The following is a 19,044-nucleotide window of genomic DNA, read 5'->3' as shown; positions in this document are numbered from 1 at the left end:
GTAAAGGAGCTCGAGTCGCCCGCTAGCCTTTTCTGTCTGAGCTAGCCTAGCTAAAAGTGCTTGCACATGGCGGCTAACCCAAAGCATTTTAGTGTAAATACTGGTTTGTTTAAGTTGACAAAAAAAAAGATTTCGCTAGCAAGACGTAATTATCGCCCTGTAACTGCACGTGTTGCTGGAAAATGTTTGTTGAAAAGGCAAATATTTAGCAGTATAATGTTTTATGATCAAGGTCGCTTTGGCAAGCCAAGGTTAGCTTACATATATGCTGCACTTCATTCTTGGACGCCTCTTTTGTTTGTCCTAGAAACTTTGTTTTTGAGCCACCTAATTTTCTCTTGGCTAGAGTCTCTAGGGTTCCTTCAGTTAGCATAAAAGCTTGATCATTGTTACTTAAAAAAACAAAACAAAAAAACAAAACAAAGCAAAGCAAAGCAAAGCAGAGTAGAGAAGCAGTTACGTTGAAGTTGCCTTGCAGTGCAAACTCTTGGTGCATGCCTCTCGCTTGGCGTGCGACTAGCTCAGCTATTTCCTCAGATATATTAATGTTATTCTTTCTTCGAAGCTGGCCCTCAGTAATAATTGCAACCTTATACTTCAGCTTAATTTAACATAAATCTGAAAATTAGTAAAAAGAAACATTTCTAACAGGATACAATATTTACTCAAAGGCAAAATTAAAAATTTGGACAGCTTTGATGTTTTACCGGGGGGCAAATCCGAGCCGTTGTTCATTTTAAAAGGGATTCTTTGCTACCCTGTTTACATGTAACTTGGTGTTTTGTTTCCCTTAATATAACTAAACTCCGCCAACGAGTAGAAAATTGAGTTTTTAACCAGTTGCAAGACATAAAGTGAGGGGTGGCTATCAGCAAGCTTAAATAATTGCGAGTACTTAACAAAGAAATATAAATTAAAGTAAATACTTGTTGTATAATTCGTCTGGACAAATGATCCCGCTGTTTGCCCGTATAAATTTATGCACAGACGAATTATCAGACGAACTAGCGTTGTCTGCCCAAGTTCTTCTCAGACGGATGATCCGTCTCCAGTATAAATCAATACATTAGCTAATTGTAACTTGTCCTTCTCCTTTGTTCTCAGCAAGTTTAAATTACGCCTATTTAACAAAGAAATGTAAAGTAAATACTTGTTTGAATGTCGACAGACAGAATACACTAGACGTGCACCGCGCATATTCCCGGGTAAATACCAGCTCAGTTTAACTGAGTGGAAGTTGGCCCGAAATTTTATATCTTTGGATTGCACATCTACTCCAATTTCTGAGCATCTAAAAATAGGTGAAAATAATAAAAATATCTTTCTCTGATTATTAGGAAGTACCATGTACTTTTGCTTTTCCCTTGAATAAGATATTTCAAAAAGGGGACGTAAGCGAAAATAATTTATTTATCATCAGTAAAATTTTGAGCTGCACATACTTAGGAACTTACATGACACGAAGAGAACCTCCCTCCCCCCTCCCCCCACCACTCATCTGGTGCCTGTTACGCTTAACTCAGTTGTAGTCAAGATCAAAGCTGTTTAGATTTGGTAGTTTCTGTTCATCCTCTTTATCCACCGTCAGACTATATTACGTAATTATAGGCTTTTTTGTGAATAACCGAAAATAAACAAAGATGGTTAAGTTTGAGGAAGTTTACAATGGATTCCGAACGACTCGTTGTTTTAACTAGGGAAAAAACTAGTAACTCTTTTAAGACGCGCCCTCCTAGACGAATTCCTTTAAAAAAAATACCAGATATTTCCCGCTTTCAAATAAACAGTATTTTAAATTATGACAGGCGTTTAACGACCAGCGTATGCCGAAAACAGTTAAAAGTGTGGCCCATGGTGAATGATTATCACCTTGAAGAAAATAAAAGTAGATTAACCGCTGCAGCAAATTTGGAAAGCTGCAGACGCATCGTGCGTTAGCCCTTCGTCAAAGTGATGGACAATGTCTGGTAAAACTGATGAACCGATGCAGGATTCAAGATACTCCAAACGAAGGATAATTGAACTCTTTTTGTGGTTAATTTTTTTTAAAGAACACTTTTTGCTCTCCAGTCTGTACACTTTCGTGTACAAGAGTATCTACGCGAAGGCTTCAAAAGAGCAAACTTAATGAAACACACCCTTACTAAAACGTTTTACGAGCTTGCTTCAGTGTTTGATGCCAACGTTTTTAATGTAATATACCGTATTGTTATTTATTTTCGCGGGAGTTCATTTTCGCGATTTTCTCGCGAAAATTAACGACGCGAAATATACTGTGTTCATGCTTGCTAGATCTTTCCCCAAATATTTCCCCACGGAGTCCTTGAAGACATATGGAAGTATTTTGTTGCGCTTTGTCGCAAACGAACATGCCAACCTGTTATCAATTCTGTCTTTTATAGCGTTATTTAATATGATTGTAAATATCTCTGTATAAAATTAAAATATATAGCGTTGTTTTTTTTTTTTAAACTACCCTGTCTGTTAATGCGGTTAAGTTCAGCGTTTGGAAACTGTGCGCGAAATTTAGTTCCTTGCAACACGATTCTTCTGCCAAACCGCGTAAGTCTCGCGAAATTAGCCTCTTTGATTTTCGTGAACTTAAGTTCCCGCGAATATAAGTAACAATAAGGTAGTTTCCTGGTTTTTGAAATTTATAATCCAGTAGATAAATCCCCTACAGTTCTGACAGAGACTGACGCAGTCTCCACTTGCAGTAACTGCAACCAGTCCTGCCACTCAAGAATTGGCCCTAGTATACAGCCAGAGCAAGCCGGCTGCAACCCTAGGCCTACTACATGTACTACTAACCCACGGCGCAATAAAACTCCGTTCCATCTCAACACAGACGGTTTTCCAACAACAAGATAAAGCCTCTACGCTAACTGAATAAGTTAAAGTCTATCTAAAAGGTAAATTCATCGACGCCAAATGCGACAAATGCGAGTCTTTAATGAGGATCAATTTAGTCATCTTTTTTGTAAAACTGGGTAAGAAAATTTTTTATTTTTCTTTCCTAGGTGCATGTGGCTTCATAAAAAACGTTATTTTTAATTTGTCTGGAAACGTTAATTACACTAGCTACAAAACAATATTCTTACAAAGCTTTGTTAGGAAAACGGGCGAGGACAAAAGATTAAGTTTGGTGGTGATAACATGTTGACTTAATGTTTTTAAATAAAAAAAAAGAGTCTAAGTTATTTTCGGTTGCTAAATAAACAGGCACAAAGTGGGGTGAAGTGCTTTGAAAGCTGTTTAAACACATCTAGAGCGCTATTGTCCGGTAGAGGTGCGCAACACGCACCTCAGCGCAACCCATGTTCTATATAAACAGAAACGCATATCCCTTTTCACATCGTGTTTTCCAGAGCACAGATTAGACGCGTCAACATGAAAGCAATGATAGCTTTGCTGTTTCTCGCGGCAGTGGCCGTGTATGCCCGAGCGGAGATGGAATATCATCCCCAAGCCATCTTGCATTATCTCGAGATGGAAGATCAAGAAATGGCGAGGAAGGTTCGCGGTATTGTCAAATTAAGCGACTTCCCAAGTGGCCGACCAAGCTTCCGACCAAGCTTCCGACCAAGTTTTCGCCCAAGCGGTTTTCCTATTGAAATTCCACCACAAGTCGTAAGTACTCGGATAAATGAGCAAGGGAAAATGATACCGAAAATCGAAATCGGTTCTCACATATTTTCCTGAAATTTAGCTTTGAAAAAACTACTTTTGAGCGTTTCCCTTGCAAGGAAAGTAACCTCGAAGGAACTTTTCTGGAAAAAGTAGAACATTAACTAAATTAGACTTTTTTACTTTGAAAAAACAGACTGGTAACCTGATAATTAACGGAAACATCAATTTGTTAGCTGGAATCCTTTTGATTTGCAAGAATTTAAATTTTCTTGCTACCACCCTACATATTTCGTAATTCACTATTTTTTTTGCTCCTTTTTCGCCAAAGCGGAAAAGTAACTTTTGTATCATATGATAGCGATTGCAGGGGCTTTAAAATGTACAAGCTTAACTGAAACCAAAAGCTGGGGTCGAATCTGTACTTTGAAAAAAAAATTGTGAAGAAACGAAATTGTAAATATTTATTTTATGAATTTCTCAACAGAAATTTTGCATAGGTGGGGCGGTTTTCTGCCACAAGAATGCAGGAGAGGATGCTTGTGGACATTTGAAGTGCATCAAGGGAACTGGCGAGTGCCTTAAGTGTGCTGGTGTCCGTCTACATCATCTACCCGATAACATGGTGAGTGCTGTTGTACACTGTGTATTATTCTTAGCAGCTGGTGTCACCTTTACAAATAGTTTGCTTCATTCCTTGTAAAGTCAAATAGCTGTTTTCGTTTTATTATCTTACTGACCTACCCACTGACTGACTTACTGACCGACTTGTCGACCGACCGACCGACCAACCAACCGACCGACCGACCGACCGACCGACCGACCGACAGACCGACTAATTTTTTTTCACTCATCCCCTTATTGCTGCACAATAGCGGGACACCAACATTGCCGACGATTTTTGTAACCAGTTTTTCTTCTTTGATGAAAATATTAATAAACAAGATGTAAAGCCACGTGAATGTTCTAATTCATTCATTTTTATTTCTTGTGCCTCGTTTTAGAAAAAATGCCTCCCGATCATCCCTTGTTGCTTGTTGGCTAGCGAGACATGTGAAGAGAAGCTGTGCTGTTTCGTGAGATTTGGAGAATGTGCCAAGCGACTTGGAGATGCCAAAGACGCGGAATAACTTACTTATCCCTGAAGCCGAAATTGAAACGGAATAAAGCCTGCATTTAAGCAGTAGTTTTATATCGATATCAAGTTGTCATGAGCAAACAATGTAACATTAAAGAGCCTGATTGTTATAAACCTGTGCTTTGCGTTTATTTTTCTTACATATGAGAGAAACGTACCCCGCCGGGGAGGGGATGGGGGTTTGGAAGGGAGGATTAAAGCAAGGTAACATATCGTATTATTAAAACCTAGCAACGGTATATTGCAATTCCTGAGTTTTTATTAGTGAGCTCACATACCATTGACCACAAATATGGTAGCAGATACGCGTTAATGAGAACAGCCGGGGAGCTCAAATATTGCAATTCTTTGGGTGTTTTTTTTTTAGTAAATTCGGTGCAGAAATGAGTTAATATAGTGCAGAAGAAAGGAAATTCGAGCAAAAAAGAGAACCAAACAGAGCATTCTGAGTAGTTAATAAACAAAGGCATCTACAAAAGGCCGTATAATCAAATGCTTTCACGCGATCTGAATGGCGCGAAATTTGGATCTGCTTCGAGATGCGAGTAAAAAAAAATGGCTGGCGTTTTAAGCACAGTAGAGGATCAAAAGACAGCTCTTAACACCATAGCACTGAAAACCACTGGTGTTTGGTTCTCGTTTTGGAATAACCGGTTTCTTAAGAAGGAAATTGCAGACGAAATCGAAACTACGAGCCGACTAAGCTTCACGCTTTGCTTGAGCGAATTTATTTACGCCGAATTCGCCGAATTAAAAAACAAACACATTGAAGAAAATTATGGACCAGATAGCCTCAAAATAATGACTACATTGCTTGAAAGACACTGTACTTAGAGAACAGAATTTATAGGCTTTCTATTGTATACGTCAGAGAATTGTTTTGTCCAAGGAAGTGTTGAAATGAAAAGCGAGACAGCTTCACTTTGCTGGCCGTCGAGTCGAGAGCGCCCAAGCAAAGCATTAGAAGCAGAAGAACATCTCTGGAAGAGGTAAAATCCAGACACATTTTTTTAGACAATTCTTGGACTGTTTAGCCAGATTTTTTGGCTAAAAACTTTTAAAACATTGAGAAACATGTACGTTGTTTGGGCTTTGACCTTGTTTTGAATGAACGCGTGATTAACGGAAAGCTCATTTCATATGGAAAGCGGGGGGGGGGGGGGATATTAAGATGTAGCGTCATTTACCTGAAAAAAACTCAACCCCCCCTTCATGTTTTCATCAAATTTTCAGAGCCCCCCCCCCCAACGGCATGACAAAATTTGAAAGCATCCCCCCCCCAACCAACCCACGACGACCAGTACTCGATATTAAAATTGTATGCGTTCATTGAATTGGAACATATCTTGAGTACTTGTTTTGCCGCAGGGCAACCAGGCTCACGCTTTGAGAAGTCGGTCAAAATGGCGGCGTCAAAATTAAAACGATTTGCATGAAACGTTATAGCAAAATTCATATCGAAAGAAAATATAAAGAACAGCTAGTAAAGTTCATGATGTTTCTCGACTGTTCTAAAGCATTTAAGTGTCACTGACTGAGAAATCCGGGCAGGGAGTCAAAGATGGGGGTCGGCCAATTTGCTTCATACTAACACCATAGATAGCTTAGGTGGACTTATAAATAAATGTACTAAACTTGGCTCCTCAATCGTTTTTTGTATAGGAGATACGAGGTCCACTATTTATCAACCCATCAGGGCCTAGATTTACCAGTAAATTTGACCCAAATTTGAAAACCAGTATAAAATGCAAAATTAAACGAACGGGATTTGTATTTTCTGTGTGGTATAAACAGACATAGAACTATTTGTTAAAATCCAGAAATGTACGAAATAAGCACAGGTAAGTCTACACTGTCCAGGTTTTGAACACCTCCTTTTTATATTTTCGAATGAGCCAGATTTTGCCCATTTTCGAGTTCCCTTAGAACACACAACTATAACTGCAGAAATCATTAGATGTCACAGTTAAATGCTCTTACCTTGCCTCTATCATAAACAGCCATAATATTTTTGGGCAATTGAAACAGCAAGATTTTAGAGCACTTCAATGTAGTCCATGTCGGCGATATCGTCTTCAACAACACAGGAAGCAACCAATGTGTTTTAAACCACTCCTCAAGTCCACTTTGAGTTTTTCCGAGGTTAAATGGATAAAATTGACTGAATTCCTTTCGAAATATATCTCAACTCGTCGAGTATTCATTAAACAGTGAAGAAAACGTAGAAAACACGAAAATAACAGAGCGACGCCATTTTGAATTTGACAACTCGCAAGGGCCTGGAATCCAGCTTTTCCCAAGGAGGGTAGGGTGGGTGACATTTTTATTGTAAATACCTCCAACAAGCGTTTCGCAATACAATACAATAGAAAAATGCAATTTTTTATTATTTTACGTTTTACCACCTTACGATAATGCTTGCAATAACAACAGTTGCATACACAATAACACCGGCCGTAAAAAACTGAAGAACAAACAAAGCTTATTACCGTAATTCCTCCCTATAAGATTGTTTTTCGTGCAGTTAATTGCTCCTACCCGAGAGCTGAATTTCGCGAGTATTTATTTTCGCGATTGCAAGTAGAGTTAGAGGAAAAGTGTATTAAATTTCGCGACTTTCTCAGTGTTTTATGAATCAGTCATGCCGTCAAAGAATCAGGAACCACCTAAAATATACACAGGTCGTGCTTACTGTATCTACAAGAAGCTTGCAAACGGAAACTTCGAATTCAGTGACTGTACCAAAGAGGTTTTGAACTAATTTACAAGCTCGAAACAGTAATCAGAGGAAGGTTGCTAGTCAAAAACAAGACGGAAAGATATTTTTAAAGGTAGATAGTAGCAGTTCCAAACGTTTAAAACTTTTATTGTTTTGATATAAAATATGGTATTAATTTTCGCGTGTTTAAATTTCGCGCAATGTTTTTTCGCGCGTACTAAATTTGGCGATTATTTTAAAATCGCGAAAATTAGTACTCGCGAAAATTAGTAAGAATAAGGTATTTAAATAAGCGACAACCTTGACCGATCTTCCCGTTGAATGCAGTCAGAGAAAATGGTCATGCATGAAGTTTGGGCAAGCGTCAGTTATGCTATGTTTTTACGCAAAATTTTACAATTAGACTTTGACTTTGACTGGCTGAAGCTTAAATAAAATTACAGTCAAAACGTGCGCTTAATCAAGCAATTGATATGGTATATATATATATATATATATCCCATAAGGTTGGGACAGTCCGTTCAGTATAAATAAAATTCGTTTATTTTTTTTTTTAATTGTTTAATTGCTGTTCCACCGTCAGCTAATCTGTTTATGAGTAAATCGCATAAAAATAAAGTAATGGAAGAAAAGTACTACTACTAAATCACTACTTTTAATAAAATTGTTTTGACTGCTTTATCTCTTATGCACACGATAAAAAAAAACTGCCGTTCTGCTCCAGTTTCATTTTTTCATGTTGTTGATTTTAAACGCATGCACTCGAAGAACGTGGTCTTCGACCGTCCATTTTATTTTTCTGATCTGTAACTTTTGAGAAGTCAATCTTTGGAACAACTGCAGGTTTTTACGAGATGTTCGATTGGTCTCAAATAGGAGTCCTTTCGAGCAATGGACCCATCAATCTTTATTCCATAGAGGTCGCAAAGTTATTTTAGCTGTGCAATGTTAAACTTTGACTTTAACATGCCACGTTTATCCTGGCCTTTATATTCGATTGGATGTCGCAGGTCGACCTCTTCATACACTGCTGTCTGCAATTCCTGCAGATGTTTCTCTGCCTCCCAGGCTTCAAGATAACTCTCATCGATATTTTCAGCTTCTTCAATTAGCGCGGTGCACGTGGGTGCTTTTTTCTGACGCTGCGCTGCTGCCAGTCTTGAGAAAGAACTGCTTATTTGTTTGGCAGTTCGCCATTCTTCTGGAGCAAAGATAAGTTTAGCATCACCGTCCCTTGCGATTCTCATTTCTTTTGCCACCTTTGTTGGATTTTCTTTGTTCCCTATATCAAATAAAACATATCATAATGACATAGTTCAAACTCAGTACAGTTAACTGTTTTGCCTCGCACTACAGTCATTTACAGTGTGATAAAAAGAAGATGTAGTATTGTAGTATTGAAAAAAAAAGTGTCGTCGGCCTTTAGTTAATTTGTGTGTTTCTTTTTTCCCATTCACTGTGAGCAGCTGACAAAAAGTGAAAGAGCAATTGACCTTTCTTTCACTTGAATATAAACTTTAAAATAGTGTTGAAAAGAAAGGAAAACCAGAATAATTAGGGGGTTTAGGAATAAGGAATAACTCACCAAATTATTTTAGGCATTAGAGATAAATTTTTAAATTAGTAGGCAAGGTATAACAACATAATTTTGCGGGTAATAAAATCAAAATAATATGGATAACAGCTTCGGTTATTTCATGGTTAATGAAAACTGCCCCTTTACTAGAAATATGCGAGGCGATTTGAACTACTCTAAAAGTCATGGTTCATATCTTCTTTTAAGGTGGCTCCATAGGGTTTCTTGACCGCGCGAAGAATGGGTACGAAAATGGCGCGAGCTTTAAATGCTGGCAAATCAAAACAAACATGGCGGCTTCATGCGAGCGTGAAATTTTTGGCGACAAAACGCGAGACTTGCTTCCTGCCAATGAAATGTCTTCCTGTGTTGAGCAGATAAAAGAGTTTACAACACTACAAAGAGGTGTTTACAACGACCGCGGTGCTTCTGATCGCTTTATTTTGTAAAGTTCGTACGATCGAAAGCAAGGATCACCAACACTATGCGAATAGTCTCCGCGATTGTGAGATATTTCGAGTAGAATTTCAGAGATTTTGCTACATAAAGGATTAAGGTATGTCTCTAACTAACCTTTGTGTTAACAAATATTCATACAAAAACGACAACAACGGGGAACGCAAAGACTGTAAACATCAACTCGTACACAAATTCGAAAGATCACGCATGGATTTACTAGAGTTTCCTTCGGTGAAAATCCTTAAAATTTGGCGGAGCTGTGATACCTTTTAAACTGCCCATTTTGCCGATTTTTTTTAAAAAAAAATTTGTAAGCCAGTTTTTTTGCTTGGTCAAAAAAACACAAAATAACCAAAAACGAAAAAACGACCTTGACAACCCCTACTTTTTTTGATTTTAAAAGATACTTGTCATCAGATTCAATCCATTGGGAGATTTTAAAAACTTTTTACCGAAGAAAATTAAAGAAAATTAAGATCAAAGCCACGAAAACACCAAAAAATAGGACTTTTTGGGTGGATGTAGCTTAAAAGCAAAGGCCGTTATTTTAAAGAAGATTAATGTACAACATATTTTAGTCCTTGTTTTTAATATTTCGGCAGCTTTTATTTAACTAGTTTAAAAAATAACGCGAAAATGATCTCTTGATGGGTATCACTTTTGCGCGCGCCGTAATATCTCAAAACCCTATGGAGCCACCTTAAGCCCGGAATGGAGTAATCGCTTCAACTACTCAAGATCACCGCAAAGATCACTCATTACTGCTAATTGCTAACTAGACATACCTAGGAGTGAACTTATTACCTGTTTCGACCTCTCTATTGAACTTTTCCACTAGAAACGTCTTAACGCTTTCGGTTGCTCTCTGACCCTTTCGTTGGGCTTTCAAAGCCGAACCCTGGAGTGGTGTACGTGTGTACTTGCTCGTAGGTGCGCTGCTTTTCTGGCGACTGTATTCCTGTGACCTTTTCTGCCCACTCTTTCCGTGCCAAGTCGTAAACAGTCTCCCTCTCAGTTACCCTTATATGCCGCCCAATATCCTCTTCGCACACAAAAATGTCTTGGAAACTGTTAGAAGACTGCTTTTTTAACCAGAAGTCCTGGCTTTGACAATGGAGTAAGAGATGTAAGCGGCATGACGATACAGAGATCTGTCGGACCTTCGAGGGATAGACTCAATTAATCGTATAGAAACATCTGACCTTCCCCCACAGCATAAGCTTTCCAAGCCCTTATCCCGGAGACAAGAAACTCAAAACTGAACAGAGCGCTAATTCCTTTCCATTCCATCGTTTCAGCCGCCTTTGCTAAATCCATTTCAGCAACTGCGTTCCTACACCCACGTACACCACCGTACGATTCCAAAGCCTCTTTCATGTCAGCTGCTGTGACAATATCGTGCTTTTCGTTTACCCATCTTTGCATGTGACCTTTCATTGGGGCGATATTACTATCACATACGTCCTTCCCTGACTGTGGATCTGAGAAGTCATACCTTCGAATGCTAATGCCTGTCTTCTCTCCAATGGACTTCAGCGAAAGAATCAGCGAGGCGTTATGGTAACATCTAGCATTGTCAGATTTTAGATAAGCCGTCTCTACATCAGAGTGCTCTTGTTTGACTGAAGCAAGAAAGCGCTCTAGAATGGATGCCACGGAAAACCAATCCTGTGTGCAGTTGTCAAATATGTGCACAACTGTTTCCACGCTGTATTCGTTCTCACCAGACTTAAGTATAACACAAGCAACACGCCAGCTCTTTCCTCGTTTTCCGTAAAAGTCACTCATTTGTTCTCTATACCGCTGGGGTAAATATTTCATCGCCCAGTCCATCGTTATGAGAACGCTTTCATTGACTTGACTTTGCTGGAGGTTGGCAGGCCCGTAGGGAGGGGGGTGCGATGGGTGCGTCCACCCCCCCCCCCCCCAACGAACCTTGGAAGAAAAATATTAAAATAAGAAAAGGGAAAAAATCAGCAAACCGACTCTGGCTGATATATGTAAGTACCATTTGACACTGAAATGAAGAAACCTATCTTTTTCCTGTCTTTCTTCTGTGTACTGCCGTCATTGTTAGCTAAATAAATTGTAAATTACGTTTTCAAGGTTCTGTTTAGAAAAATATGATTTGAATTTAAAAATGTACCAGAATTAATTATTGTCGTTGTTACCTTCACTTTTACTTGCCTTTTATCCTAACAAACTGTCTTCAAACGCACGAAATGCTTTCTCAGATAACCTATTTTTTCAAAATTTCCTGAGGGAGGATACCCCCAGACCCCCCTACGTTAACGCGCCTGCGCATTCTCGTCCCCATAGCCCTTTCGTTTCTCTTAGCCGGCTTGGCACGAGAAAACGGAGGGCTCTGGGGACATAGGATTTTTGAATTAATTCGATTTTTTTGATTGGCTGTTTGGAACAAAGAATTCCCTAAACGGAAGTCGAAAACGTAACGACTCTCTCATACATTCTTTTAAAACGTCATGACTGCATACATGAAGACCGGAAGTCCTAGAATCTAGGACTGGAAATCCTGCGTCCCCAGAGCCCTTCGTTTCCTCGTGCCAAGGCTCAGCCGGCTAAGAGAAACGAAAGGGCTATGGGGACGAGAATGGCGCCTGCGTCGCTCAAAATGTTGCGCCGGAGGCACTCATACGTACCCCCCCACCCCCCAATGCAAAATCCTGGTTATGGGCCTGGTCGGTATGAGTCGGGTTTTGAGAATTGAGCATGTACGTAATATCGGATAAAACGTCATCCAGTTGACAACATGAGATACAAGATGTATCATGAGTGTGATCACATTGATGAGCGAAGACGTCATTTTGAGGGTCGCTAAGGCTGTACCTAGTGCAGTGGTCTGCACATCTTTCATCGGGTCCGACGTAGCCCTTAAAGTCGGTTTTGAGGTAGCGCTTGGCTTCTTTCAAGATAACCTTCGTCTTTTCCCCCACCATCTTCTTCAAGTGTGGTAACTACACTTGGGAGAATTTCGAATGCTTGCGCCCCTTCCGTTGAGAAATAATCTAATCCCTGTAGCGACTTCTGCGTTGACGCGGCACACACTTCGATGATCCTATATAGTGTTCTTTCGCTGGCTGGCTCAAACACTGTTTCTTGGCATTACAGGGAATGTAATCTGGCGCGATTGAGAATAACTTCATACTCTGTAATCTGTGTAAAAACGCCACGGCTTCCACTGACACCCAATTTAGTTAGATACTCGGTTAAATCCTTCCTACATGCTTGTAAAGGAATGACATGAAGCTCATGTGGAGCATATGGTGTTGGACCGCATACAATGTTTTCAGTCGAGAATGAACAACTCATTTTCCGTCGTACATTATACTTCAAGCCGGCCATGAAGATAATTTTGCCAAAACCTGGTGCCTGTATATATGACGCGTTGATATAATAAAAAATATATATATTTTTATTTTACTGGCTGTAACAATATAAAAGAAGTAGTTGTAAAAAAATATAATTTGTACAGAATGTACTGGAGAATCTGCAGAGCAGACGGATAGACTGAAAACAAAAACAAAACAAAAACAAAATGACAAAATATACTGCATTCAAAACTCGTTCGTAATTTAATTTTTTAAGTGATATTTATTGAAATATATTTTTTAATTGCTGTCATAGTATAACACTAAATAAACAAGCTACCCCCTTTGTAAATAGCAAACGCTAATTCAGCCCAATGCTAGCCCCTCTAACCCCCCCCCCCCCCCTGTGATACACCTTTTGAAACAATCACCCGCCCTACCCTCGTTAACAATACACCCGCTCATCTTTATTTCGATGTGCTACACAAACAAGACGGATTGAAATCCGCCAATCACAGCCCACTAGTATGACCTTCTGAACTTGTGGGCTCATTTGCATGAAATCAACACCGGCCGGAAATGAGCCCACAAGTTCAGAAGGTCATACTAGTGGGCTGTGATTGGCGGATTTCGATCCGTCTTGCTTGTGTAGCACATCGAAACAAAGATGAGCGGTGTATTGTTAGCGATTTTATGGTATGCACAAGCTCGAAAAATTCGTCCACTTAGAAACCAAAATAATTTAAAGAATCGCTTTGCATTTCTAAACAAACATCGAATATTCTTATTGGGTTATTAAAGTGAATATATATATTCACCCATTCATTCATTTGTGTGAGGTTTTCTGTTTCAATATTACTCACTTCCGGGCTGAGCCAAAATTTTTCTAAGTGTCGAGAACATAGCGATTTTATAGTATACCGAAGCTCGGATATTTCGTAAACTAGAAAACCAAAATAATTTTTGGAATCGCTTGACATTTCTAAACAAACATCTGATACTCTCAAGAAGTTTCAGTGGATATTCTGTGAAAATTTCGCTGTTGTCTGTAAACAAGGTTACATTGTGAGGAGAAGGCTCGGCTACCAATTCAATTCAATTCCCATACTCCGCCCGGGCGTTAATTTCTCCCTTGCGAGTTGTCAAATTCAAAATGGCGTCGCTCTGTTATTTTCGTGTTTTCTACGTTTTCTTCACTGTTTAATGAATACTCGACGAGTTGAGATATATTTCGAAAGGAATTCAGTCAATTTTATCCATTTAACCTCGGAAAAACTCAAAGTGGACTTGAGGAGTGGTTTAAAACACATTGGTTGCTTCCTGTGTTGTTGAAGACGATATCGCCGACATGGACTACATTGAAGTGCTCTAAAATCTTGCTGTTTCAATTGCCCAAAAAGATTATGGCTGTTTATGATAGAAGGAAGGTAAGAGCATTTATCTGTGACATCCAATGATTTCTGCAGTTATAGTTGTGTGTTCTACGGGAACTCGAAAATGGGCAAAATCTGGCTCATTCGAAAATGTAAAAAGGAGGTGCTCAAAACCTGACTTACCTGTGCTTATTTCGTACAATTCTGGATTTTTACAAGTAGTTCTATGTCTGTTTATGCCACACAGAAAATACAAATCCCGTTCGTTTAATTTTGCATTTTATACTGGTTTTCAAATTTGGGTGGGTCAAATTTACTGGTAAATCTAGGCCCTGATGGGGTGATAAATAGTGGACCTCGTATCTCCTATACAAAAACAATTGAGGTGCCAAGTTTAGTATATTTATTCATAAGTCCACATAACCTATATATGGTGTTAGTATGAAGCAAATTGGCCGACCCCCATCTTTCGACTTTTTGGAAAATTGCCTGGTTTTCTCAGTCAATGACTGTTAAACCCTATTTAACCGATATTTTTAATAATTTTAGTTTACTTAGTCTTGTCTTTCACATGCAGCCTCACGCTATGATTGGGCGATAGTTGTCAAGGCGACAACACTTTTTTTCCCGTAGGGGAGGGAAGCAAACGAGACCGGCTAGGGTGCTCTGCCTTACACATGTACACTGGCCCGAGCTCCCACGGGGAGTTAACAATTAGGAAAACCTAATTATAACCAAAAATAAACAAGAAAGGTTACGATTGAGGAAGATTGAGACGGATTAGAAACCCGGCTGGCGGGGTGGGAGATAATAGCCTATACGGGGAGGCTCCGCCAGAAAGGGATCCCTCATTAAAGTATTTAAAAAAGCCTTCAATTAAAATATTTCGAACAGACGCACCTTATGGCGGTATCATTTAAATTTATTAGACGTTATATAAAAATGGCAACAAGACTTCCCCTTTAGAGCATATGTCATGTCTTTTTGGTATATGCAGGGGGTAACTTTTTTCAGTAAAACGTATACAAAAAGGGTACCTTTTTGGTCAAAATGGTATATAATAGGATAAGGGGTTGGACCTCGGGGCGGAGCCTTCCCGTACAAAACTTCACTGCTTAGACAAAAACTTGATAGGAAGAAAGTACCGAGCTTAAGGAACAAAAGACATCGAACCCAAACGGTCCTCCTTTTTCTTTAGGTCATAATTTCGTCCTCGAGTAAAAGTTTTGTGCACGCATTCAGCTGTATTTTTTCCCTCCGATGAACTTTTTCAATCGTCTGACTCAAAGAATACAGTTTACACACCAAAATTTTGTAATTAAAAACAAAAGTCACCGTACCCGCTTAAGAGCAAAAGCCGTATAGAAAAGGCCGCCATTTTGTTTATGTGCGCGCGCTTATCACCCTTAAAAATCTGCGCAGTAAGGATGCGCAATGCAAAACTGAAGTATCACCCTAAAAATTCCTGCAACTGGAGGTACAATTTAAATCTCACAAAAAGTCATTTTCTTTCACTTTTTATTGATTACAATACTAATGCCTGCGTAAGTACATCGATAAATATGATATGAAGAAAAAAATGAGCCTGATTGCACGTCATCTTGATCGATATCTTTCTATTTGTTGCCATGGAAACATTGTAACACCTCGGCGAGACCTCACTCGCTGTCACCTCCTTTCTCCAGCTCAAAACATCTACGGATGCGAACGAAGCAGCACAATTCACCAGCACAGCTTGGGCTATGTTTCCTGCACAGATGAAGTAGCGCGACACAACCTTTCTGCAAGAGGAACAACCACAGAAATAACTAGTAACTTTCAATGTTTTAAAAGGACATCTTTGATCACTGGTTGACCCTTTCAGTATAAATAGTATTTTCTTTTTATTTTACTGAATCTGTTTCTTGTGCCTGTTTTTGTCTGTTTCATTTGTTGTTGGTTTTTGGTTTTGTTTTTGGTTTGTTTTTTGGCTTTTTAGGCTGTTTTTGTCTGTTCCGTGGTGCTTTAATTTTATTTTTCCTTGTGCTGACTGTACCCTTGGATTACTTGTGTTTTAGATTGGAAATTTGATTTTCCACCGAGTTTCCCTAGCTTGAAATTTTCTTTCACCGTGCTATTTCTATAACAATTTCCTACAAACGTCTTGCACACTTTCGAGTCAAATTTTTATAAAAGTTCGAGGTGCAAAACCAGACCCGAAAATCGAAAGTGACGTCAGTTTTAACGTTTGACTGCTGTGTTGGTCAAATATAACTTGTACAGTTCACAAAGTTTAAACTTTCCAGTGGTCGATGTTTGTTACGATATTGATGACATTCCCGGTTACGTTTCGTTACGTTACGTTACGTCGAAATATGCTTACATGTAAGGGAGAAAGTGAAGGGAGTGGAGTGGGGTGGTTTTCGATGAGGCACTTGAAAAAGTTGTCAATGCAGTCCAGCTTTTTACAGGCATCATGACCAGCATCGTTCCAGCAGTCTGCGCCATTTTGGATGCAAGGTTTCTGAAGGAAAGAGCATGATCATCAGACAGGTCAACATAACTATGGCAACAATGGCGAACTAAAATAGCGCTGAGCAGACAAAATGAGACTATACGTTACAGCAACAAAAACTGATTTTAAAATCAGCTACAAAACAACTGTGTACTACCCTATAAAAAAATCTCGATGATTTGGTAAGTGCAGAATGCAATATGGAACAATTGAAAGTATGATGTTTTATATATGTTCGTGTTTATTTGCTTTATTTTACTTTAGGAAAAAACTGTTCACAGGCTACTTTCCCAGGTGTTCCTTACGCTAATCTTTGCAACCGTAACACGACACTTTCGTTCGTTTGTAACAAAATACTTTTGTCTTCCTTGAAAATGCGATAACATGAAACTTTTGTTTTTTGTTTGTTTTACGGCGGCATCGATGACATTTGTTTAATTTAATAAAGTTACGGTTTAGACTGCACGAAAGACGATTCTCAAAAACTAAAGAAACAAATCTAATCAAAAAACATATTTTCGACAGGTTTTTTAAAACGCAGTACAGCTAGGATATTTGTTTCCTGGTTGTCAGGTGTTCACGCCGAAAATCCCGGTGCAAGTTTTTGCATACCTAATTACGAAACCGCTGTGAAAGTCTCAAAATCTAATTTAATTAATTTGCGGTTTTTACTTGGCGCCAAGAAGTCTGCAGCCTACCGCAAACACGCAGTACAAGCGATGTTCATGATAGTTCCAGAAAACAACGTAGACTAATCTGCGCATGCGTTTGGTGTAAATTACGTTGAGTAGTACCACAAGGAGAGCAAAGGTTTTACTGAAACAAATATATACCTTGGAGATCCTCATATAAAAGTAACGTAGATGTGCTTCAAGTTTTACTTGGGGGGTATGGTCAGGTGCTCCCACTCCAACCCCCTCCACAGGAATAATTCTATTAAAGTTTACACGTTAGCGCACTAGCGGGTTAGCGGACGACAGCCCCAACAAACCATCACAATAGTGCATTCTGCACTAAAAACAATTAGCACGGACGAAGTAACCTCCGCACGCCAGCGATTAAACATCCCCCAATGCAACATCACTGCCAGTGGCGGAACTAGGAGAAGGGCCCGGGGAGAGAGCGAGAGAGCGGTTCTCCCTTTATTCTAGGGTGAGGATGATCGCCCCCGCCCCCTTCCCCCCTCCCTCTATCTGAAGGTCTGGATCCGCCAGCAACAACTGAATATCTCTGAACTGAGACGCCCCAAAAATATATATATTATTTTAATGGAGTTAAAAAAACAAAAACAAAAAAGAAATCGAACAAATGACTTCTCACAAACTAAAAATGCTCTGTCCTAAAGGTTAAAGTCGTAACATTGTAGAATTTAGCAAAGTACGAAGAAAAGAAAGGAATAGATCTGAGTTGTGCCAAGGCGACAAAAGGTAGACTCTGATCGGCTGTGAGTCTTTACCGAACTCACTTCTTTGAACAATCAATTACTTAGCAAATTTTTCGTGAAATAATCAAACACATTCAAGCTTGTCAACGTTCCAGAAACCGCTTATTAAACAAAATAACCACGATAAAATCTTTTAATAATCGACTTACCACCCACTCTGGTGGCTCTGGGTGATCACTGGCAACCAGAGTATCTTCTGGCAAGCCGTTGTCTCTCAGAACTTGAACCATTTTCTCGTCATGTCGCTCGTCTAAGAAATTCTTCAAGGCATTGTGAAACGCCATCTCATTGGCGGACACATAAGCTACAAAGGCGCTGAGGAGAAGAAGAGCTACGAAAGTCTTCATTTTGGCTTCAAGATGTGTGCAGTTGACACTGTAATTTTCAGACAAAGAGTGCGTCTTATATATAATCGAGATGTCCTTACTTAATTTCGCGGCTTGGCAGAAAACAAAAGGTTGTCCCAAATTGGTATTTAGACAGCTTTGCTTTTGTAAGTCAGTAAAACTGAAATTAGGCTGCGGTCGAGAACAAAGTCATCGCGGGTGGGATGGGAGAAATTTGCACGATAAAAAGCCTTAACTGTAATGATATAAAATTCTTTTAAAAGCAAAGATAAAAAGGATAACAAAGAAACCGGCCAGAATAAACAACTTGTTGATGTTGTTAATTTGAAAAGCTCTCATGTTTACTTTCTCCTGTCAGGGAAACTAGCAATATTTAAACTTATGAGAGTTGTTTTCTTGCAAAGTCACAGCTGCGCTGGGTTTTGCACAAAAAATACTGAACAAAAATTTGTTTGGTAAACTTTTTTGTGATAGTTTATGTTGTTATTTTTTAGTTTATGTATTTTTACTTGATTAAAAGAAATTAAACTCGAAATTT

General features: G+C 39.1%; 2 protein-coding genes across 2 annotated transcripts; one reads left to right on the top strand and one right to left on the bottom strand.

The window, feature by feature from the left end:
- The first annotated feature begins 3,355 nt into the window (after nucleotides 1-3,355).
- Nucleotides 3,356-4,879, top strand: LOC144654446 (uncharacterized). Its single transcript, XM_078514600.1, has 3 exons — nucleotides 3,356-3,630; nucleotides 4,115-4,252; nucleotides 4,632-4,879. The coding sequence occupies exons 1-3, from the start codon at nucleotides 3,391-3,393 to the stop codon at nucleotides 4,755-4,757; spliced, it is 504 nt and encodes a 167-aa protein (XP_078370726.1). The 5' UTR covers nucleotides 3,356-3,390; the 3' UTR covers nucleotides 4,758-4,879.
- A 10,840-nt stretch (nucleotides 4,880-15,719) lies between these two features.
- LOC144654459 (uncharacterized) lies at nucleotides 15,720-18,550 on the bottom strand. The gene is made up of 3 exons (XM_078514614.1): nucleotides 18,309-18,550; nucleotides 16,584-16,724; nucleotides 15,720-16,002 (listed from the first exon to the last, which is right to left on the bottom strand). The coding sequence occupies exons 1-3, from the start codon at nucleotides 18,504-18,506 to the stop codon at nucleotides 15,880-15,882; spliced, it is 462 nt and encodes a 153-aa protein (XP_078370740.1). The 5' UTR covers nucleotides 18,507-18,550; the 3' UTR covers nucleotides 15,720-15,879.
- Between the last annotated feature and the right edge of the window lie 494 nt (nucleotides 18,551-19,044).

The sequence above is a fragment of the Oculina patagonica genome, chromosome 5 (genome assembly GCF_052425735.1).
Source record: "Oculina patagonica isolate OP01 chromosome 5, crgOcupat, whole genome shotgun sequence".
In the NCBI taxonomy this organism is placed as follows: Eukaryota; Metazoa; Cnidaria; class Anthozoa; order Scleractinia; family Oculinidae; genus Oculina; species Oculina patagonica.
This window is presented reverse-complemented; position numbering and strand designations above follow the sequence as displayed.